The sequence below is a fragment of the Protopterus annectens genome, chromosome 8.part0 (genome assembly GCF_019279795.1).
Source record: "Protopterus annectens isolate FY-2018-M chromosome 8.part0, PAN1.0, whole genome shotgun sequence".
Classification (NCBI taxonomy): domain Eukaryota; kingdom Metazoa; phylum Chordata; order Ceratodontiformes; family Protopteridae; genus Protopterus; species Protopterus annectens.
Genome location: NC_056741.1, coordinates 1,763,189,916 through 1,763,215,334, shown reverse-complemented (window position 1 = coordinate 1,763,215,334; position 25,419 = coordinate 1,763,189,916). Strand labels below are relative to the sequence as shown.

Below are 25,419 nucleotides of genomic sequence, written 5' to 3'. Positions count from 1 at the left end.
ATGAATGAATTTCCAAACCTCACTGTACCATGATCTCCATACAGTTTGTTGAACACTTAAAAGCTGAATGCACTACTACATTTGCATAAGTGTGTTCGACATTGCAATACATTCAACATTTTGTGAACAACAATCTGACATTCGAAATAATAACTGCCATCCGATTGACATTCGCAAAAATGATACTAAACCAGTTTAGCTTATGGAGCAATTGTACCTAAGATCAAAATAGTTATTCAAAAGTATTGGGACATTGTTGCTAATGGCAGTTTTTTGGGAAAAAAGGTAGAAAATACATGCAAATTTCGCTACTGAAAGGGTAGATCTTTGACACAATATTTTGCTGGTTTTAAGTATAGTGAAATAAATTTGGATAGTGGTTTATGGGATTATTGCCATCTGAGAGTTTTATATATATATATATATATATATATATATATATATATATCTATATATATATATATATATATATATATATATATATATATATATATATATCTACACACACACACACACACACACACACACATATATATATATATATATATATATATATATATATATATATATATATATATATATATATATATATATATATATATATTGTGCCCATGTTATAACTTCAGAAAATGTTACATCAATAAATAGAGCAGGGTGTTTGAAATAAGTAGTTTAATTACTACCCCTTATGTGATTTATTTAGTCACTTGTCACTGTGGCAGTTCTGATGTGGGACAAACGTCATTCACCCCCTTGGAATTTGCAGCGTGCAACTCATTTGAGTGATTTGAGATGTAATAGGGAGCAACATGCTTTAGTTAAACACTTGCAACAACATTCTACAACAAAATTTTAATTTATAGGTATTGAGGGTATGTTTGAACATATATACATAGCAAAACAACAGAGTTTCAGATACTTAATAAAAAAGCCTGGATTAAATGAAGAATTTTAATAAACCCTGGGATTCAATAAAGCTTTTTTTCCATGCAGGAATAGTGTAGCAGCTCCTGCATGGAATATGGCAACAAGTGATCCACTAAACAAGCCTGGAGATGTAGATGAGCCTGATAACACTATTCTGCCATGACTGGATTATGCTAATGACCTCATTTGCTGATGAAAATCATGCAGGTATCAATGACAGAATAGTGTAACTTGCAGAAATGTATTTGGCTACTAGCCAAATACATTTCTGCAAAAATCAAAATGGAGGAATGACAGCTCAAAGTAAAGCATGTATTATAATCCTTAGGCATGCCAATGGCCAAATATATGGCCATTGGCATGGAAAAGTGCTGCAAAATCATAAAATTCAAAGTTTTTTTTTTGGGCCAATCTCAGCTGTTTAAACATAGGGCAGTGGTGAAAATAAAATAAAAAATGTGAAAAGGCAATTTTAAGTGAAATCTGCATTTTGCCATTATATTCTATGCCATGCAGAATCAAAACAATTGCAGGGAACAGTGGTTGCTAAGGGGAAAGGCTCTGGTGTAGTGCTGTAACTATGGACTATGGCAGTGAGGTATGCTAATGAGTGAAATTTACTGAATCACATAAAGAAGATAAGTACCAAACTTCACCTGACCATGTAGGCACTACAAGGCAGTGGTGTAAGCAGGAGAAGCAGCTGACATGAAAAGGGGGTGTATCATGCTTGGTGTTAGCACACTGGAACTCCACGGCTCACATTTGAGCTTAGCTAAGCACAGCTAAGCAAGGGGGTGTGTCTGAGGCTGTATTGACTTATTTCATGAAATGAAGAGAATGTTCTTGTCCAGGAGAGGGCCATTTCTCATTGTTTTCCTTAGCTAAATGGGTTTGCGCTACACGTACTGGGTCTAAAACAAAACAAACAAAAAAAGAGGAAATAGCAGGACTGTTTACATTTGGGCACTGGGTTTGTGCGGCGCACCTTGGGGCTTAAAAGGGGCTGAAATTGGGAAGGGAAAAAAGAAAAAAAAAAGGCAAATAGAATAAAAGCAATCAAGTACAAATACAATAGCAAGCAGGTTGAATGTATCATAGCCAGCCAATCATACAGGCAGCATCTGCAGTGCAACAGTATAAACTGTGCAAACACCTTTCAGTCTGGTTTTCCCACAAAACTTGCACCATTGGTGCACACATGCGGGGGAATTTTAACCAAAAAAATGTTAGGGGCTGCTGTTGCTTTGATCTATCATTATGTGCCAGAGGCTGAGGGTGGTGGGGAGGATAATGCTGACAACCGCCCCAGACTGAGGAGGAAAAGAAGTGTGTTCAGACCCAGGGTAACTTACCAAGGGCTATATGATCTGAAGATAGTAGAGCACTACAAGGTGGACAGCGACATACTGCAGCAAATTATCGCACTGCACTGGCCTCAACTCAGACCCAGAGCCAACAGAGGGGAACCCATCCCAGTGAATTTCAAGCTATGCGTAGCCTTAAGAATACTAGCTGCAGGTACTTTCCAAAGACGTACTGGGGACATGATGAGGGTCTTACAGGCATCTGCATCCAGGGTCCTGCACCAGTTCCTGGATGCCATGCTACCACATGCTGGTGCGCACATTTACTTCCCCAACACCCATGAGGAGAGGACCAGCAATTTGCGTCTCTTCCACCATGTAGCAGAATACCTGGAGGTACTGGGTGCGATAGACTGCACGCACAGCCACATCAAAGCACTAACTGGTGAACAGGGTAGGGTATACATAAACTGCAAGGGCTTCCCCCTCCATCAACTGTCAAGTCATGTGCAATGCCCAAAGCATTATCATAAATGTGTGTGCTGGCAACCCTGGAAGCTATCACAACTCCAACATCTGGCATTTGTCACAGCTGTACCAGGCATTTGCCAGTGGGGACATCCTGTATAGCCATCTGATGGGGGATGCTTTCTGTGGTATAATGACACCCATCAAAAATGCACACACACCAACTCAAGAATGCCATAATGAGGCACACGCACAAACCAGGATCATTATAGAGTGTGTGTATGGGATGCTCAAATCACAGTTCCGCTGTCTTGACATATCAGGTGGAGCCTTGCAGTACCCACCAGCCACATGTGCACACATGTTCATAGTATGTGCCATGATATAACAATATAATCCTGTGGAAACAGCTGCAGCAGGAACACCACGAGGAAGGGCCACACAGCCCTGCACCATTGCCAAGGTCCCCACAGGCACAGAGGAAGCCTCTGAGCCTGCTCCAGTAGGCAGACAGAGGTGTGTCCAGTATGCCCATGCCTTGGCAAAGAGGCAACACATAGCGCACACACTGTAGGGACCCAAGGACTGACACCTCTCTCCGACTCTCACACACAGTAAAATGGATGCCACACACATCACATAACCTGTAGCTTACCCTGTACAGGCAGTGTACATCTGACAGAGTCAGCCCTCACCCACTGTTCCCACAACTGCTACAGGCACAAGGTAAGCCAGTCTTCTAAACAATAAATAAATGGAGTAGTATGTTCTGGTAGCATATCTATGGTATCACTGCATGCATGCAAGGGAATGGGGTGGCCTACTGGGGTAACAGCAGACAACTGACAGCTATGTGAGACACCAGGAAATGTTTGCCCAATACTGGCTTCCCCACACTATGCAGTATTATCCAAGGTGTTAAATACCACTGCAGTATATGCTAGGGGCCAACTAAGGGGGGGGGTCATAGGTCACATGCATGGATGTCAATGTGGGGATCCCATACTCATACTCACCCCTCAGACTCACCCAGCAACTCAACCATAGCAAACCATAAAGGAATGTCTGGCAAAGGACCACAAATGGCAACAATGATGGAATACCCCCTCTACAGACTTATACAGTGATATCACAGCAGGTCTTACAGTTGCAGTAAGGCTCTGAAGGGTAAGAAGTCTGAAACGCAAGTGTATGCTATTACAATCTAACCTGTGGTCACTAATGATATGCCTGTATTCTCCAAGACAGGGCACAGTGCTATGCTGAATGGAACCAAAATGTAAAGCCAATATCAGCACAATATGTGCAAATGTGTACCATTGACAGGTGTGCCCCCCCCACACCCATATCCCCATAGACATGCAGTAATATGTAGGTATGTAGGGTAATAGCAGCAGAGCACACATTGCCAGTGCTGTCCCAATCAACCAGATAACTTGTTGCATGTCAACAATATGCAGGGGTCAATGAGCTATACATATGTGTGGGGAATACTGTCAGGATGTGGCCAGCAACTTCTCATGGCTGTTGTGTCTTAGTGGACTAGGTACAGTACTGTGGTAGACAGGGCCATGTTGCAAGAACTGCAGTGCCAACTATTTTGCATGTCAGCTACACCAACGGTGGGAGTTGTACACACTGTCCAGATGTCAATATCCATTACTGCTGGAAAGCTGGACAGGTCATGTACAGGGGGCCACACATATGAACAGTACACAGGTTGGAGTAACCTACAAAGTGCCTACCATACCTCACAACTGTACAGATCTTTTGCAGAATGTAAAGAGGTCTGCATCATATTAGTGGTGTCTTTATTCTGAAATAGTGGTTGTCTGGCAAATCATTGGCAAACCACGAAAGTCTAAAGTCAGAAAATAATGATGGATTGTAGCATCTCAGGCATCATACCCTATAGGAAAATGCATGCTAATACAAAATTTGTTATTGTATCACCCTTCTAGGTTTGTAAGGCCAGTAGTTACAATGGTCCCTGTATTTAGGAATTTGTCACCCAATTTCTTATGGCTTTGTCCAGATATCTGGCTCACATATGAAGAGAGGTATGGTGCCTAGTTGCACAGCAGTGCATTCTGTCACTTAACATTGTCACCCCAGGGGGGTCCACTGCCTTGCAGCCTGGGAACATATGAGTGACAGAACACACTGCCTTGCTACAGATGGCCTGCATCAGTCTTACATGGTCTACAGCCCTCTGGCAAAGGCCCATGCCTCATGCATAGTGCCTTTGCATGGAATGTCATGGGGTCCATACTACCAACATAACAAAGTCAATAAAATACAAATGAAAGGGGATGCCACTAAATGCTAGTAGCATATCTCTCAACCTCGTAGAGCAAGAAGTCTGGACAAAGCCATACATAATGGTGGGATAATGGCCCAACTATAGGGACACTTTTGAAATATTGCTTTTGTAATGTTCAAAAGTTGATAGAATAACCAAGGGGGTGTGTAGTAGCATGGATGTCATGAAGGGTGTGAAGTCTGAAACTTTAATGTTCTGTCATTATTCCCTGACTGCAACCCTGAGTAATTTGCAACAAACTTGCTAGAAAACCACAATGTTAAGGGAAACCGACCAGATATATGAGGCATGAATCTGGACAATCTGTGAGAATCTGTACAGTTTAGATGAGAGGAATGGCCACATCAGGATATAACCTTTCAGGCAAGAAGAATACCACACAACCAGGAGATCCCCAGCCAGTATATCACCAAAGTGCTGGACCCTTTACACAGATTCATCTGTCAATCATTTGTAGCCATACCTCCCAACTGGCTGGATTGTGCAAAAATGTCTAACTTTTGCCTCATAATATAGGTCTGTGCATCATCCATCTTGCATTTCTCTGGTAAATAACTGTGATGATCCAATGATCAGTAAAGTGTCAAGCGTTATGTATGTTAGAAAATGTCTACTAAAACAAACCCTGTAACTCAAGCAACTCATACATTAATAAAAGCAATAGTTACAGCATCCCACTATGTTTGGACCATTGTTTCCCCATATTGGCATCCTATCTCCTGTTATCTTGCACAAACAGGTTGTAAGGTATGGCTGTAGCACACAACACCCTGGACTGGAGTACAGCTATCCCTGGAATGGATTCCCACCCTTACTATAGTAGGTCACACTAAGCATGCTCCTACACTTGTGCTATGCTGAATGGAACCAAAATGTAAAGCCAATATCAGCACAATATGTGCAAATGTGTACCATTGATAGGTGTGCCCCCCCACACCCATATCCCCATAGACATGCAGTCATATGTAGGTATGTAGGGTAATAGCAGCAGAGCACACATTGCCAGTGCTGTCCCAATCAACCAGATAACTTGTTGCATGTCAACAATATGCAGGGGTCAATGAGCTATACATATGTGTGGGGAATACTGTCAGGATGTGGCCAGCAACTTCTCACGGCTGTTGTGTCCTAGTGGACTAGGTACAGTACTGTGGTAGACAGGGCCATGTTGCAAGAACTGCAGTGCCAACTATTTTGCATGTCAGCTACACCATCGGTGGGAGTTGTACACACTGTCCAGATGTCAATATCCATTACTGCTGGAAAGCTGGACAGGTCTTGTACAGGGGGCCACACATATGAACAGTACACAGGTTGGAGTAACCTACAAAGTGCCTACCATACCTCACAACTGTACAGACCTTTTGCAGAATGTAAAGAGGTCTGCATAATATTAGTGGTGTCTTTATTCTGAAATAGTGGTTGTCTGGCAAATCATTGGCAAACCACGAAAGTCTAAAGTCAGAAAATAATGATAGATTGTAGCATCTCAGGCATCATACCCTATAGGAAAATGTATGCTAATGCAAAATTTGTTATTGTATCACTCTTCTAGGTTTGTAAGGCCAATAGTTACAATGGTCCCTGTATTTAGGAATTTGTCACCCAATTTCTTATGGCTTTGTCCAGATATCTGGCTCACATATGAAGAGAGATATGGTGCCTAGTTGCACAGCAGTGCATTCTGTCACTTAACATTGTCACCCCAGGGGGGTCCACTGCCTTGCAGCCTGAGAACATATGAGTGACAGAACACACTGCCTTGCTACAGATGGCCTGCATCAGTCTTACATGGCCTACAGCCCTCTGGCAAAGGCCCATGCCTCATGCATAGTGCCTTTGTATGGAATGTCATGGGGTCCATACTACCAACATAACAAAGTCAATAAAATACAAATGAAATGGGATGCCACTAAATGCTAGTAGCATATCTCTCAACCTCATAGAGCAAGAAGTCTGGACAAAGCCATACATAATGGTGGGATAATGGCCCAACTATAGGGGCACTTTTGAAATATTGCTTTTGTAATGTTCGAAAGTTGATAGAATAACCAAGGGTGTGTGTAGTAGCATGGATGTCATGAAGGGTGTGAAGTCTGAAACTTTAATGTTCTGTCATTATTCCCTGACTGCAACCCTGAGTAATTTGCAACAAACTTGCTAGAAAACCACAATGTTAAGGGAAACCGACCAGATATATGAGGCATGAATCTGGACAATCTGTGAGAATCTGTACAGTTTAGATGAGAGGTATGGCCACACCAGGATATAACCTTTCAGGCAAGAAGAATACCACACAACCAGGAGATCCCCAGCCAGTATATCACCAAAGTGCTGGACCCTTTACACAGATTCATCTGTCAATCATCTGTAGCCATACCTCCCAACTGGCTGGATTGTGCAAAAATGTCTAACTTTTGCCTCATAGTATAGGTCTGTGCATCATCCATCTTGCATTTCTCTGGTAAATAACTGTGATGATCCAATGATCAGTAAAGTGTCAAGCATTATGTATGTTAGAAAATGTCTACTAAAACAAACCCTGTAACTCAAGCAACTCATACATTAATAAAAGCAATAGTTACAGCATCCCACTATGTTTGGCCCATTGTTTCCCCATATTGGCATCCTATCTCCTGTTATCTTGTACAAACAGGTTATAAGGTATGGCTGTAGCACACAATACCCTGGACTGGAGTACAGCTATCCCTGGAATGGATTCCCACCCTTACTATAGTAGGTCATACTAAGCATGCTCCTACACGTAGAGAAGTGAAGTCCATGTCTGAAACCACAGTTGTGCATATGTCTTTCCATACAAACAGCTATGTAAACCTAACTGTCTCTACACACACCCATCAGACAGGATTACCCACAGCCAGCTGTAGGTGGCCCATATGTGGTGTATCTGCACCTGATGCGTGTGATACAGGCACATATTTATGGGCAACATATTATAATATGTCAAGCATACACACACATAGACATGGAGAAGAGAGGGACAGACAGTGATAGAGTGAGACACACAGGGAGGCACACACAGAGAGTGAGTCATACACAGGGATACTCTGAATGGCATAGAGTGATGTCTTGCTGCAGACAATTGTATACCAGTTGTAATCAATGGTACATGCCAGCATGAAGATGAGCTTCATTGTCTGATGGTACTGAGGTAGGGGTTGTAATATCACATCACCTACGTGTGTGTGTGTGTGTGTGTGTGTGTGTGTGTGTGTGTGTGTGTGTGTGTGTGTGTGTGTGTGTGTGTGTGTGTGTGTGTGTGTGTGTGTGTGTGTGTGTGTGTGTGTGTGTGTGTGTGTGTGTGTCTGTAGGTCTAAGTATTGTGATGCCTTACCCACCCGGTACACTTCCCATTTCCCTTCTTTACAAGATCTGCTGATGTCATTCACCATAGAAGTACCTTTGGACTAACTTCTGTCCTGTCAGCTGTATAGCATGTGTGATTGCTGCATAACACTGTAATACAAATAGCTAGACAGACAGGGGTTCTAATCACAGTCCTGGCATATGCAACTGTGGTTGTATGGGGTCAGAATAAGTATTTTAGTCCATTCCCACCCAGTACACCTGCCATTGCCCTACTTCACATGATCTGCTGGTGTCATTCACTGTAGAATTACCGTTGGACTGACCTCATCCCTATAAGCTCTGTGGTGTGTGTGATAACTGCATAACACTATAGTACAAATAATTATTTAGGTAGGGGTTCTAATCTCAGTCCTGGCAAATGTAAAAGCGTGTGTATTTATAGTTTAAAGATTTAGAGACCATTCACACCCAGTACACTTCACAATGCTCTATTGTAGCAGTCTTACAGATGTCAGTCACCTTAGAAGTAGCTTTTGGCTGCCCACAGCTCTACAAGCTCTGTGGCATGTGCAATAATTGTGTAACACTATAATACAAATAACTAGTTAGGCTGGGGTTCTAATCTCAGTCCAGGCAAATGTAAAAGTTTTAGTGTGTGTATTTGTAGGTTAAAGATTTTGGGCCCATTCACACCCAGTACACTTCCCATAGCCCTAACTTAGAAGTCCTGCGGATGTCAGTCACCTTAGAAGTAGCTTTTGGCAGCTGACAGCCCTACAAGCTCTGTGGCATGTGCAATAAATGCGTAACACTATAGTACAAATAACTACTTAGGCATGGGTTCTAATCTCAGTCTTGGCAAATGTAAAAGTTTGTGGGTCTGTGTTAGTAGTTTAAAGACTTTAAGCCCATTGACACCCATTACACTTCCCATAGCCCTACTTTAGCAGTCCTGCAGATGTCAGTCAGCTTAGAAGTAGCTTTAGGCAGCTGACAGCCTTACAAGCTCTATGGCATGTGCAATAATTGTGTAACACTATAGTACAAATAATTAGGCAGGGGTTCTAATCTCAGTTCTGGCAAATGTTTGTGAGAGTGTATTTGTGTTTGTAAGTGTGTATATGTGTATGTTAAAGTATTTTCTGGCCTTTCCCACCCAGTACATCTCCCATTGCCATACCTTACAAGGGCTGGTAATCTTCCTCACCTTAGAAGTACCTTGGCACACCCTTCACCCTATAAGCTCCGTGACACATTTGATAACTGCATAACATTGTAGAAGCAATAGGTAGGGGTACTAATCTCAATCATGGCTAGTGTGTGTGTGTGTGTGTGTGTGTGTGTGTGTGTGTGTGTGTGTGTGTGTGTGTGTGTGTGTGTGTGTGTGTGTGTGTGTGTGATAGTATGCTGTTTGGGTGAGAACCATATCCATTGGAGGGTGGGTTTTGCAATATTTTGTTGTGGACCACCCAGTACACATCCCAATGTCCATTTTATAAGGCCCACTGTTATCATCCACTGTAGAGGTAGCTGTAGACACTCTGTAGCTCTATAAGCTCTGTGCCATGTGCAATAACTATGTAACAGTATGGAATATATAACAAAAATGGCAGGGCTTCTAATCCTTGGCTACCATTCCTCACTCAGGAATCATAGACAAGCACACTCAGCTAGGCATCAACCCCTATATCACTAGGTGGGTTGCAAACTGGCTCACAGATAGAACCCATGGTGTGAAAGGAGTGGACTTCATGTCAGACTGCCGATCAGTCATGAGTGGAGTCCCAAAGGGTTTGGTCCTAGGTCCCCTTGTGTTCAGTATCTATGCCTCTGAAGTCCAGCCCAACACAAAGGGACTCTGGCTGACAATGTTCACAGATGACTGCAAGGTGGGTGCTATTATTACCTCCCCATGTGATGTTGACATCCTGCTGAAAAGCCTCACTGAGACCTACAACTGGTGTCAGAACCATGGCCTGGACTTAATCCCAATGGCATAAAATGTGTCGTCATCCCCTTTGGGAATAACTTGGTTCCCATGAATCACCACATCGATGGTACTCCACTGAACACCAAAGTAGTTATAAAAGAACTGGGAACACAGGTTGACAGCGAGCTCTCCATTGTCCAACACAATGTCACTGTGGTCAGAAAGTCCATCTATGTGGCATATCTCATTACTAAGGCTGTTGCATTGAGGAAGTAAGAGGTCATTGTCTCCCTCTACTCTCCCTTCATTAGGCCAATCATTGAGTACAGTGTCTATTTGGTATGTACCTCACTGGACACCTGCAACAACTTGAGAGGCTGCAAAAGTACCTCAAAAAGAGGATCCTAGGACTTAAACACATGTCCCATATGGACAGACTCTAATAACTCCAACTATTCTCTGTCTCATACTGGCTCCTTAGAGGCGATCTCTGCTTGACTTAAAAAGCCAGGTCTGACCCAGCTCTGTTAGGAATGCTACATCTAAAGAATCGAATCCGTCTGCACCACATGCCCCAGAGACCTCAACCTCCTTTCCACAATCAACAGAACCTGCTAGTAGGACAGGTTAATAACCCAGAGACTGCCTATGCTATGGAATAGACTTCACATACATGTCAAGCAGAGCACCTTACTGGCCCTCTTCAAGAGAAATCTGGATCAGTGAATGTGGAATAGAAATTCCACCCTGGGGATCACTCCAGTGGCTATGGGGACTAACACTGGGGACTAACATCAGGTGGCACAATGCCAGGGTAATCCTATGGGCAAGGCTTGTAAAAGCTCCATGGCCATTTACCTAGTACACACCTATGAACCTATGGATATCATTACTGGCAAACGTGTGTGTGTGTGTGTGTGTGTGTGTGTGTGTGTGTGTGTGTGTGTGTGTGGGTGTGTGGGTGTGTGGGTGTGTGTGTGTGTGTGTGTGTGTGTGTGTGTGTGTGTGTGTGTGTGTGTGTTTGTGTGTGCATTAGTGTGTATAAAAGTGTTTGTGAGTATATAAACATGTAGGTGAAAGTAGTTTGAAGCCCTTATCACCCACTACACCTCCCATTACCATACTTCACAAGGGCTGGTGATGTTATTCATTTTATAGGTACCTTGGGACACTCTTCACCTTATAAGCTCTGTGGTGCATGCATTAACTGCATAACACTATAGTACCAATGACTAGATAGGTAGTGGTTGTAATCTGAGTCCTGGCAAATGTGTGTGTTTGTAAGTGTATATATTTGTAGGATACAGCATTTTAAGGCCTCACTCTCCCAGTATACTGCCCATTGCCATTCTTTACAAGGGCTGGTGATGTTGTTCACCTTAGAAGAACTGTGGGACACTCTTTACCCTATAAATTCTGTGGTGCATGCAATAAATGCATAACACTGTATTAGCAATAACTAGATAGATAGAGGTTTTGATCTCAGTCCTGGCAACTGTGTGTATGTATATGAGAACTGTATCCTGTGTATGTGTTTGAGTGAGAACTATATCTACTGGGGGGGGTTACATTTTTAGGCCATGGTACTCCCAGTACACATCCCAAGGTCCACTTTACAAGACCCGCTGTTTTCATCAACCATGGAGGTATCTGTTAACACTCTTCAGCCCAATAATCCCTGTGCTGCATGCAGGAACTATGTAATGGTATGGACTGACTAACAAGATAGGCAGGGCTGCTAATCTCAGTCCTGGGAAATGTGTGTATGACTGTATTTGTGTTTGTAAGTGTGTATAACTGTAGGTTATGGTATTTTGGGTCCATTCTCATGCAGTACATTACCCTTTGCCATACTTTACAAGGCCTGGTGATGTTGTTCACCTTAGAATTACCTTGGGACACTCTTCACCTTGTAAGCTATGTGGTGCATGCGATAAATGCATAACACTGTAGTGGCAATGACTAGATAGGTAGGGATTCTATTCTCAGTCCTAGCAAATGTGTGTATATGTGTGTGTTTGACTGAGAACTATATCCATTGGGTGGCAGTGGTTTACAATTTTAGGCCATGGTACTCCCAATACATGCTCCAAGGTCCACTTTATGAAAGCCGCTGTTTACATCTACCATAGAGGTATCTGTAGACACTATTCAGCCCTGTAAGCCCTGTGCTGCGTGCAGCAGTTATGTAACAGCATGGAATGAATAACATGATATGCAGGGCTGCTAATGTCAGTACTGGCAAATGTGTGTGTGCATGTGCATTGGTGTGTATAGCAGTGTTTGTGAGTGTGTAGACTCATAGGTGACAGTATAATGAGTCCTTTCCCATCCATTGCCATACTTCACAAGGGTATGTGAAGTTATTCACTTTACAGGTACCTTGGAACAGTCATAACACTATTAGTTACATGCCACCTGCAATAACTACATAACACTGTAGTACCACTAGCTAGATAGATAGGGGGTTCCACACCCAACACTGGCAACTGTGATCCTGTGCATGTATGTGTGTGTGTGTGTGTGTGTGTGTGTGTGTGTGTGTGTGTGTGTGTGTGTGTGTGTGTGTGTGACTGTGTGTGTGGGAACAGTGTTCTCTGTGTGCTTGGTTGACACAATATCCTTTGGGGTGTGGGTTTTACCAGTCTGAGGTGTGTTCCACCTACTACACTTACCATTGTCCACTTTACAAGAGCTGCTGATGTCAACCACCATAGACTTACCTGTATACACCCCTCAGCCCTATAAGCTCTGTGGCACATGCAATAACTGTTACACAGAGCTGGGAAATGTGTACATATATAGCTGTACCTCAGCTATGACATGGTTGACGTGTTAACACTTCTCCATACCCCTCATTGGCAATATCTGCAGGGCCACATCCTGCTAACAGACACCTAGAACACAAACAGAATACAGCATATAAGACTACATTCAATCAGCATTACTGACACCAATAATGCACCATGGCTAAAAAGGTACACACACTCTGAAGTGTACCCATTACAAATGCCAGCTGACAGCACCTTACACAGCATTACATCGCTAAACTGTACTGAATTCACCCTGTGCATCAGAACCATATTAGCATGTCCCTGCATCAGTGGTATGGATGACAGGGATGTGGCACAGGTATCATCATATGCACAGGGTGTTGTGTGGGTTTGCCAGAGGCCTAGGCTGGACCATATGGTTGATATTGTGTGTGTGTGTTTGGAGGGCTGTTCTATGAATGGGCCATGCAGAGGTGGTGTGTGTGTGTGCGTGTGTGTGTGTGTGTGTGTCTGGAGGTGACCTGCCTGTGATGGTGATGTGTGTGTGTGTTTGTATGCACCCAGTCATGCCATGTAGCTACCCTACACAGGGGTATGTTGGACAGCTGTAAACCATACATGGCAGGGTGTACAGTTCACCGTCTCCAGCCATGGACATGTGAACTGGTCCTGTCAGGGGTCTCATTGGCACCACCAGGCCCAAGGCCAGATGCAGTACTACTCCCCAATGGTGATTGCTGCCTGCTGGATCTGTGTCCCTGTTGGGACCAGCCAGGACCATGTGCCCATGGTCTGCTCCATTGTGGTGTGGACAGTACCCACCCTTCAGTACTGCTGGTGGTACTGCCAGTACAGGAGTGTGAATGCACACAGCCACATAGACTCTCAGCTGATGTTGGTGCTGACCTAAGTCCAAGTGGCCGATGTCCATCTCTAACCACACACTGCAGCACAGACATTCCACTGTCGAGGATTGCCAAGGTCTTACCCCACTGTCTATTCATAACCTCAGTATTTTTGATGCGTGGCCTCAACAAGGTCATGTATGTCATCATGTAAACCAGGAAGAGTTGCATCCAAGACCCTGAGTATTTGTCTGGTGTTGCATTCACTACATGCCTGTGCATCCATGACAGCCCAAAACATGCATCTGGTGACCACCTGCTGTGGCAATTGCAACAGCAGCTTGACAGGCAGTGGTCCCTTTTCGAGCAGTCATGTCCATCTGCCTGTGTGGGACCTTGCCTGCACTCTGGCTATGTCTAGTGTCTACACTCACATTGCCATAGTTACCGCACTAGTCTGTTCCATGCCCTAACCAGCCAACTGTCCTTTATCTGTGGCTGCTGGGGATGGGGTATGTGTGGGCATTATGACTGTGTGTGGGGACATTATGGATGACTGTGGGATGGCAACCGGTGGCATAGATTCAGCCCCTGACAACCCCATCTGTGCCTCAGTAGGACCACCATCATTGTCAGTGTCTGCAGAGACACTGACATCAGATTCTGAGTGGGAGGGACCATGACCACCATGTCCACCTGTGAGGGGAAGACAACATATGTAAAATAATACCTGCACTATGAGATTTTCTGGCACACACACACACACACACACACACACACACATGAACATACACACACACACACACACACACACACACATACATGTGAGGTGGCACAAAGGCATTATACAGACCTCACAATAGCCAACTGGTGACATTTATGACACACAGTCAGACCACAACATACACACTCTGAACAGGCCCTCAACATCATGCAGTGCAGCCCTTTCCACTTAATGTTACTACTAATATACACCTGTGGGATACGTGAGTAGTGTTAGTAGGTGATGGGCCTTCACCTAGCACACACTGCACCCATGTACACATTATAGTTGTTCACCTGCATAGCACACTGGCAACTCCAACAAAACATAACTCTCAACTGTACAGAGTTTCGCTGATGTCTAGATGTGTGGCTCGTAAATTTGGTTTGTTCCTCATAAATCCTGTGTTTGTCTGATACATTACTGGGATGATCTGAGGATTGGTGTCACTAATTAATGACATAATTTGAGTTGCAGACTTCAAAACCTGCAGCGAATGTATGTTAAAACAAATTTGGTTGCTCTGACAACTTTCTAAACTCACAGTTGATATAATAAGTTTTTGTGATATACAACATAACCAGAGAAATCATGTCATAACTTTTCCCACATTTAATGTGACCTACAACCTGTGCACTCCAATTGAAGAACATACACATTGGTTAGGTCATATAGTAAATGAAATACTTACAATAGGGTGGTTGCATGAATGTGCACACCCCTAAACTAATACTCTGTTAAAGCACCTTTTGATTTAATTACAGCATTCAGTCCTCTTTGGAAGGAGTCTATCAGCATGGCACATCTTGACTTGACAATATTTGCACATTGTCCATTGCAAAAGCCCACCAACTCTGTCAAATTTTGAGGGCATCTCTTGTGCACAGCCCTCTTCAGGTCACCCCACAGATTTTCTATTGGATGTAGGTGTGGGATCTGGCTGGGCCATTCCAAAACATTGAACGTCTTCTGGTGAAGCCATTCTTTTGTTGATTTGGATGTATGGTTTGGGCCATTGTCATATGGAAAGGTGAAATTCCTCTCCATCTACAGCTATCTAGCAGACACCTGTAGATTTTGGGCCAAAAAGGACTGGCATTTGGAACTGTTCATAATCCCCTCCACCTTGGCTAACGCCTCAGTTCCAGCTTGTGAAGAGCAACCCCAAAGCAGGACACTGCCATCACCATGCTTCACCATGGGGATGGTGTTCTTTTGGTGATACACAGTGTTTTTATTGCGCCAAACAAAACTTTTGGAATTGTGGACAAAAAGTTCAACCTTGGTCTCATTAGACCATAATACATTTTCCCACATGCTTTGGGAGACTTGATATATTGTTTTTCAGAATTTAGCCAAGCCTGGATGTTGTTCTGTGTGATAAAAGGCTTCCATCTTCCAACACTACCATATAGGCAAGACATATGGAGAATATGGGAGACTGTTGTCACATGTACAGAACCAGTACTTGCCAGAGATTCTTGCAACTCTTTAGTGTTGCTGTAGGTCTCCTGGCAACCTCCCTGACCAGTGTCGGTCTTGTCTTTTTATCAAATTTGGAGGGACACCTGCTTCTTTGCAATGCTACTGTTGTCCCAGTAGAAAAACATTTCCACACCATAGCATATACCGTAGAACATGATGAAAACTGCCATCACGGTATATGCTATGGTGTGGAAATGTTTTTGTACCCTTCTCTAGGAAGATACCTTTTAACAATGAGATCCCTTTGATGCTTTGTAAGTTCTCTGTGATCAATGGCTGTTGCTGTAGCAGGCAACTGAGCAAATGTCAGGAAAACCCTAGTACGACAGCTAACCATTACTTATTGTTAATCAAAGAGTCTCTGTAATTGATGGCAGGTGTGTACCCAAGAAGGTGTAATGCTGTAATTAAATGAAAAGCTGATTCAACAAAGTATTAGTTTCAGGCTCTGCACATTTATGCATCTAGCTTATTGTACATTTTTTTATTTTTTCATCCTTGTTTTGCTAACAGATTTGTTTGCTTTTCAATTGAATTGTACAGGTTATAGGTCACATTAAAGTGGAAAGAGTTGTGAAATGTTTTATTGTGGTCTCATTTTTGTATATCACAAATACCTGGCATTTTAACAGGGGTGTGTACACTTTTTTATGAACTGTATAGCAGTAGTTTTAAAATATGTCTCTAGTTTTGTCCCTTTGTCCCCCCATTTGGCAGTCTTTGTCCAGATTTCTTGTACTGACAGGTTGTGAGGTATTCTACAGATATGTTACATCTTCTGCAAATAGGCCCCTCTGATGACCACTGTGATGCAATGCAGTTAACCCCACCACAAGTGAACATGCACATATCACAATATGGCTAAGAGTAACAGTTGCGTCCATGGTAAAATGCATAACCTTAACATGCCTGGGTTATTGGTGAGCCACAACAGGACAATACCATACTCAATGGCTTCAAGCTGCTGGTGTAAATGGGACGTGCATAGCAGAACCCTCACCTGTGGCAGTATGGTTCCTGGCCATGGCAGCAGCCCTTTGCCAGGCATGGCATATCAGATCAGTCTCCCAATGCCTGACCTGATCATATGTGCATCCATGGTGGCCCACATTGTTTACTGTGTAGACAAGCTCATCCCACAGGGTGGTCTGCTCCCACAGATTCTGTTGGCTATGGTCAAACATCACCCCATGGTGCTGGATTATCATATCAGTAATGGCCGCAATTTCAGCTGCAGTTTATGTTGGGTGTCTTGCATACTGCATTTCACCTGGAAGACATAAACAGGGAAACACATCACAGGACCCCATACATTGGTCAACATTATTTACATAACCTGCACATCAACAGTGACTAGCATTAGCCACCACTTACGACCACACCATACCCCTGTCATCTATCAGCACAGTATGAGCTTGCACTGCACTCCTGGTCCTGATGTGTCATATTCCCCCCAATGAGGGCCAGTAAATTGCATAATCCACCATTCATCATTCAACTTTGTGTAGGGTGATGACAGTGGCCATCTTGCTTGTAGATGGGATGGCAATGGAACTCAGGCTTTGCTTGTGTACAGTGTGTAATGGAGCTGGGAGCATATGCCTGACTTCATGCAGGATGCAGACAGGGATGTTCTCAGGTCCCATGGAGACTTACTTTTGTTGCCTTTGATTAGGCATTATGGACCTGCTCCCTGATGATGAGGGTAGGGGTGTGAGTGCTGTGCATATCCAACTTGACTGATGGTGGGACAGAAGGGTGATGTTTTCCCATAAACCATCTGCAGTGGGTTGGATATAGCTATGCTATGTGTGTATGTGGTGTGATTGAAGACATATGTGAAGATGGCCTTGTGATTGGCCTTGGTGGATGTGTCCAATTTCAACTCATAGTTAGCCTTACAGTAATTCAACTATGAACTTATATGCTGGTTCAGACACAGGTTGACTTGCTTTGAAGTTGCTGCCTACCCCAACTTGCCCCCATACAGCCAATATAGTGACCAATTATGTGGCTTGTGTATTGCAGCTGTCCAGCAAAAGGGATTACTCTACCTTGGTGGAAGCAGGTTTTACGAGTCAGGTATTGCTGAGTCCATACAGCTATGTAAGTGCTCATATAGCTGTTTGTAGTAGGCATGGACACAAGGTCATAACACAGTTGGACACCTCTCCATTTTCAACTTGATAATCATGCTTATTCTAGTACCCATGTCTGTGTCAGGGCAATGCAACAACCAGTAGCTGTAGACATTTATGTCTGTTAGATGCACACAAACTGAGATTACACACATATACAGCATGTACAGCTTATTTACCTGATGCTTTTGCATCTCATGTCTGTTGTTTTAAGGCTTCCAGCTACACCTACTCATACATACATGTGCACAGGTAATATCTGATATACATTCTGTTCTATGTCAGTATGGCACACTCTTGCTGCTCAATCATACCTCTCAACTTGTTAGAGGTGGACATCTGGAGGATGACACACATAAATGGGGGGTGATGGCCCAAAATTAGTGACATTTTATTAATATTGCTGTAACCCACAAGTCATTTGATAGCACAGTAGGCTTTGCATTCACATAAATACCCTGGAGGATGTCCAACACTCATATGTATGCTATTATGCTCTAATGTCTTCACAGATTTGCCAATGATTAGTCAGACATAACACAACTCTGTGATTAAATGACTAGAAATATGAGGCACATATGTGGTCAGTTTGCATAACACTGGACAGTTGAATGGTATGAGCTCAATATATCACATGCAGTTCAACAGACACATCTGCGACAGTAGGTTGCTATGCACATACCCTGTATAGGTATCTTCGATTTGTGAGAAAAACATGTGTATCATAATTATATTCACAAGTAACGTATGGATATTTACAACATCCCACTAGTTGGCCTAGCAGTGTCACAGTCAGTATTGTTCAACAGACACTCCAGTAGTAGTCATACGTGAGCTGTCCTTTCCTGGGGTGACTCAGGGCCCTGAGCCATGATGTATGTAACTGCAGACAGACCCAGGTGCTATGGCCACAGGTGCTGATCAGCAATATATCAGTACATCAAGTCTTGCTGAGACATATTTGTTTAACATCCTACTTCCCATTATTGCATACCCCCTACTGCATTCCACTACATGCTTACTTGTTTGACATATTTTTCCCCCAAGTATTGTTGGTTTCTGTTTCTGTCTCTGTCTCTCTCTCCCTGTCTACACATGTAGAGGTACAGACTTGTTTTGCATAGTCAGCAGCTTGCCTTTTGTAGTTAATGCTCATGAGCAGGTGATGGCCTGTGCACCAAGTGGTGTCCCCCACTTGCTAATTACATACAGAACAGCTGTGTTGTCATTCCTATAGCCAATGGCATGGCCACACACTCCTATAATTCAGTACTTGATGTGGGCATTGCTCCTTTTCCTTGCTTGTGAGGTGGACATCGTGGAGGTGTGTGGACAACAGCATCACAGAGAGTAGTTGGAAATACCTCTTAAAACAAAAAATGTGAAGACAGCACAAAAAATGGGGGAGAAAGTTCCAGACTTAAGTATTGTTGTTATACAGTTGGATTAATGTTAGTTTAACAGGGTTTGTATGGACATGGATTAAGTCATCATAGTGGTGCCAAACCTGCTCACATGTTTGGCGGATGCCAGTAGCACTGGTGATATCATGGGTGAGATGGTCCCAGACCTATGCTTTATACTGAGAGGCCTGATACTGGCCCTGCAGCAGTCTCTCTTCATGGTTACTTATGAAAAGTCCAGCCATGACCCTGGACTCCATGATGTCCCAGAGCTGCACCCTAAAATGCTAACCCTCATCTACACCAGCCATGGTTCCTGCACAGGTTGAACTATAACATATACTGGCTGTGTTTCCACCTGTGCAGTTTACATAAGACCATAATCCCACCATTTGCCTTAAATGGGTCGATTTCAAAACTGCTGAGCACAGCTTAGCAATGAGCAAACCCATTGAGCTGAGCTGACTGCTGCTTAGCATTCACATTTAAGCAATGCTTACACCAGCTAAACATAAGTGAGCACTGCTAACCATTGCTCACTTTTCATTTTATTAAAATAGCAGGATAATAACTTAATTAATCATTACTGACATATTAGTAAGTGTTTATGATTTACTTTACATGACGTCCCTGTATGCGCTTTCTTTACATTACCATGGGATGTGACTATACTGTATGGAACGCTTGTATGTACATGGGTGATTTCACATGTTATATGAAATCACACTTACATTTTAGACCCGCTACACTACCCTGGTTGACAAATATCAATTACTACATCATTTAAAAAAAATAAATATTTTAACACTGCTTTCCCATCTAAAAATGGAATACCTGTTTTGGTATTCTAACCATGAACACCTGCATACAAAGCTGGGACTCTAACCACTATGCTATCCCAGTGGATATTTTTATTCATCTCCTCTGGGGTGTTTAAGCAATGCTGGACAGAGGGCCATTATGTGCACACCTAGTCAGCTATGCTTAAACATGCCTTAGTATGGAAAAAAATATTTTTAATTATTTATGGCCTTGTACAGCTTTATTACTGTAGGAGGTTGACAGGTATGTGAGGCAGGCATGTGGGCATTCTGCAGACATCTGTACAGTTGAGGACTTTGCCTGTATAGCATTTTCACATGGCAGACATTTGTGTTTCAGTCTTCATACCCTGCATGAAGTCTGTGCTACTGCAAACCTTTTATTCTGTCAGCTTTCGGGTTTGTCAGTGCACTTTTTAAAACATGTCCCTATTTCTGGGCCTTTGTCCACCCATTATTTATGGCTTTGTACTGCTTTATTGCTCTAGGAGGGTGAGAAGTATGCAGGGAGGCATCTGGGCATTTTGCAAACACTTGTACATTTAATGGCTATGGCCATATGGCACTTTCCCATGGCAGAAATTTGTGTTTCAGTCTTCATACCCTGCAGGAAGTCCGTGCTACTGCAAACCTTTTATTCTGTCAGTTTTCAGGTTTGTCAGTGGAGTTTTTAAAATGTGCCCCTATTTATCTGCCTTTGGCCCCCCCCCGCATTATTTATGGCTTTGTACAGCATTCTTGCTCTAGGAGATTAACAGGTATGTGAGGCAGGCATCTGGGCATTCTGTGGAAACCTGTGCAGCTGAGGACTATGCATACCTCTCAACTGTACAGATTTTCACAGAATATCCAGATTTTTGTCTCATATTTTTGGACAGTTTCTGATCAAATTATGGTTTTCTGGCAAGTCATTGAGGACTGTAGTCAGGAAATAATGGCATACATTTGAGTTTCAGACTTCTACCCTTCAGAACATTCATGCTAATGTATAACCTGTTTTCTATCAACTTTCTAAGTTTCTAAGAGCAATGTTTAAAAAATGTCCTTATGTTTATGGCTTTGTCTCCCCATTATTTGTGCCTTTGTCCAGATTTCTTGTTTTAACAGGTTGCAAGGTATGGAGCTATAACAGTCCGGCACTTTTACAATGCTATGGCCATACAGCACTTTTACAATGAAGAGTGTGTGTGAAAGAACATGTCACACACCCCCTGTATTGCTTTCATGCTCCCCTATGTATTTCAGTGTCCATGGACACTGAAATACTCATTTATTTAATTTCAGTGTCCGTGGACACTGAAATACTGGCATAATATTAGAGAAGTTCTCTAATATTATGCTGAAATACTTTTACAAAGTGCCGTACAGCACTTTCTGAGTGCAGGGGGTATGTTAACTGTGTGAATACTACTGGAACATGCCCCCTGCACTTGTTCACTGTTCGTGTATGTACAGCCCTTATCAGTAGTGCGCCTTCATGAATATGCAAAGTGCACTGTCATTAGGGTTGTGCAGAAATGGACATGGTTCACTCCATGCAGGAATACCATCGATTCTCAAGCTCTGTGGTATTATTGATGACAAACAATATGAACAGTTCAGATAAATGTAACAGGCATTTTATTGAGTCAGTTTATCTTCATATATCATGGTCATTCCTTTAGGCATCTGATGACATGAAAATTGTACAAAGAATGACCTAGAAAATCCAAACAGGTCATGCCAGTTCACAGCCAGCTTTGCTGGGGTAAAAGGATAAAGTCCTGTCCATGGTCAAATTTGAGCTTAGTTAGCAGGTCAGGTGGCTCAGACAGTTCAACTTTGAATAGGGGCTCAGGCATCTGACAGAGCTGACAAAGAAGGATAGGAGTGAGATGTCAATGCCAAATTACCCATTGGGGGGGGGGGTCTGCTGTGGCTCACGACTTGGATGGTATTAAGAGTGTGTGTCTTACCTATTGAGCATGGTCCTGTACAGCACTCACTGCCATGGTGCACAGGCATGGAAGCAGGTGAATTCAATATGCAGAAGCATGCCTCTGGTGGATGGCTACATGTATCAGAGTTCAGGGAGCTGCCAGGAGGGAGAGGGAGACCTACACCCATATTGAGAAAGACATTCCAATGGACCAGCAAGATGGCACATTCAATGCCACCTGACTGTCATTACTGTTAAACAGTTGAGCCATTGGGGATACTTGGCAATGGTAGAGCCATAGGACTCTCACCTAAAGTGGGAACGCCAGGCTCCTATCTCATAAAATAAAGGCACTAACTGGATGCAAGTAGAGGAACTATGGGTAAGATCTTGCAGAAAGCAAAATAAAAAAAAATACTATACTCGACCCTTATCAGACCTCTAATTGAGTACAAGCCTCCCTTCTGTATGTGCCTAACCAGATACCAGCAACTCGGGAGACCACAGAGGTTTCTAACCAAGAGAATCCAGGGCATCCAAAACATGACTTACACAGAATTTCTGAAAGCCCTGTCACTGTACTCTGTATCATACAGGCTGCTGAGAGGTGACCTGTGCCTGGCCTACAGAGCAGTCTCAGACCCTGCCCTAATAGAAATGCTGCACATCCGCAAATCAAATAGGACAAGAATACCTTGCTCCAGGGATCTCAACCTAGCCTGTGACATTAATAGAACATGCTGGAGAGACAGATATATCTCCCAGTGATTAGCACTCTTCTGGAATACACTCCCACTCCATGTGAAGCAGAGCTCCTCAATGACCCTATTCAAGCACAACCTTGACAACTGTATGGGTGACCATAATTTCACCCGGGGTGGCACCTATGTCCCTCATGGACAGGGGGAGTCAGTGCTGATGACAGAATTGCTCTGCTAACAATGACCATCTAACTATGGTCAATAAGGGTATTCAGGTTATTACAAGGCTAGGCTTGTAAAGTCCCTAGGGCCATTAACCTAGTAATCTCCTATCAACCTATGAACCTAGGAGTATCAACACCTGGGTCACTGCATCTTTTTGGTAAGAAATCCCCATTACATAAACCCTCTGGAGTTCAGTCAAACAAACAGCTGGCCACAAATTTCATTTTATATCTGTGGTGTCTGGCCAATTACAAAACTAGCACATGTATCTATCAAAACTGATCAAAGGTAAAATGAGGAATACACCCTGCAGTAAAAGGAACTGGAAAGCTTGCATAACTAGGCAAATTTGAAACAATGAAATAGATGCATGTTAATAAAATTGTTATGATGTAAGAGTCTGTTGAATGTATGAATTAAATGAAATGTGTTTGTCATTTTTCTTTTGATGACAGTTCTCGGATAAGCAATGTAAGAACAAAACTAAGGGATGTGACAACATGAAAAATAATACAAGAAAGGAAAGCACAGGTAACACTGAATGTGAACTAGTAGTAATATCAGAGAAAGAGAGCTCCGAATGTTCTGAAGAGAAGTCAGAGAAAGGAACATCTGAGTCTACTGAGCAACAAGGTGAACAACCAAACTCTGAATTAAGTAAATTGCTAGCAGACAATGAAAACCATGAAGATACTAGGGCTGAAGATGTTTTTTAAATTGGTATTGCTGAAGGAAAATTCTGAGCTTGTTGAATCGAAACCCATTTAAATCAGCTGCATGACTCTTGGAACTTTTGCATTGAACAATAGGGGTACAATACTGTAAGTTATGATCCTACATCTTACAACAGAAAGATTGAATGAGAAGTTATCTGCTGAAATTGGATATATTGCACTCTGGGCATCCACTTACAGAATTATGGTTTGCTAGCTTTAGTTTCATTTACTTCTGTGATTTAATGAAACATAACATGAAAATACATATTGTAGTTATGTTCAGTGTGTGGGTAAAATTGCATCTACCCTCTATTTCCTCAAAAATAACAATGTGAGGGTAGGGTTTGAAGAATTCAGGTATAACTAAATGGCAGTAAGAGTTATATTTGTAAAACATAAGGCATACCATAAAGATGTTCTGCAATGCAGAAAGTGGAGAGGTTGAGTCTATTACACCATTGGACTATATCTCTCAGATGCTAACAGTTAAGTTTGACTAGTATAATTACCAATTAAAAGCTTACTTTAATCTAACTAACTTAGTTAACCTCTACAGTTTCCCTAAGTCTGATTAGTATATTTAATAATTAATGCTTCTTTAAGTCTGTTATAAGTAACATGTATAGGTGCTTTATGCCTGAATAATATAACTATATGTTCGTTTATTAAATGTTACATTACTTCTTATTAGTTATGTAGATGGAAGGGTAAATTCATGAGACATTTATTTTCAATAAAGTAGCCTCTTCTAGATTTTACAATATTTAAAAAATGGTCTACATGCTTGTAGTGAATTATATGATATTTGTTTGAGTTAGTAATGGTGGATAAGTGAATATTTAAAACAGTTTGCAGTTACAATTCCAAGACTCGTAACTCAAGAGTCTTGGAATTTTGAAAAAAAAAACAATACTAGAATGCAGGAGAACATCTAATGTCAAACATTGCTTTTCTCCCTTTAAAGATTTTTTTCATGAAGGCAAGCCCCCCTGCACTCCTCCTGTGTGTAGGGAAGTCCCCATACTCATCCTGAACTTGTACATGTATATGTAGAGATAAAGATGCACACACGTGTGTGTGTGTGTGTGTGTGTGTGTGTGTGTGTGTGTGTGTGTGTGTGTGTGTGTGTGTGTGTATATATATATATATATATATATATATATATATATATATATATATATATATATATATATATTTAGATAGATATAAAACAACTACTAGATCACCATACTTTGGAGAAAAGGAAACACTTTGAAGAAGAAAAATCCATGAATTGGTATTTACTAAGACCCCCATTTCAGGCATCATGTCTCAGAATACTGGACAGTTATTACTTAAATTTTAA

General features: G+C 42.4%; 1 protein-coding gene across 1 annotated transcript in view; it reads left to right on the top strand.

The window, feature by feature from the left end:
* Positions 1 to 25,185, top strand: part of LOC122809625 — a 352,298-nt gene extending 327,113 nt beyond the window's left edge. Inside the window, exon 6 of the mRNA XM_044081259.1 lies at positions 23,814 to 25,185. Coding sequence (XP_043937194.1) covers positions 23,814 to 24,074 — 261 coding nt within the window. The 3' untranslated portion in view covers positions 24,075 to 25,185. The remainder of the gene's footprint in view (positions 1 to 23,813) is intronic.
* The last annotated feature ends 234 nt before the right edge of the window (positions 25,186 to 25,419 follow it).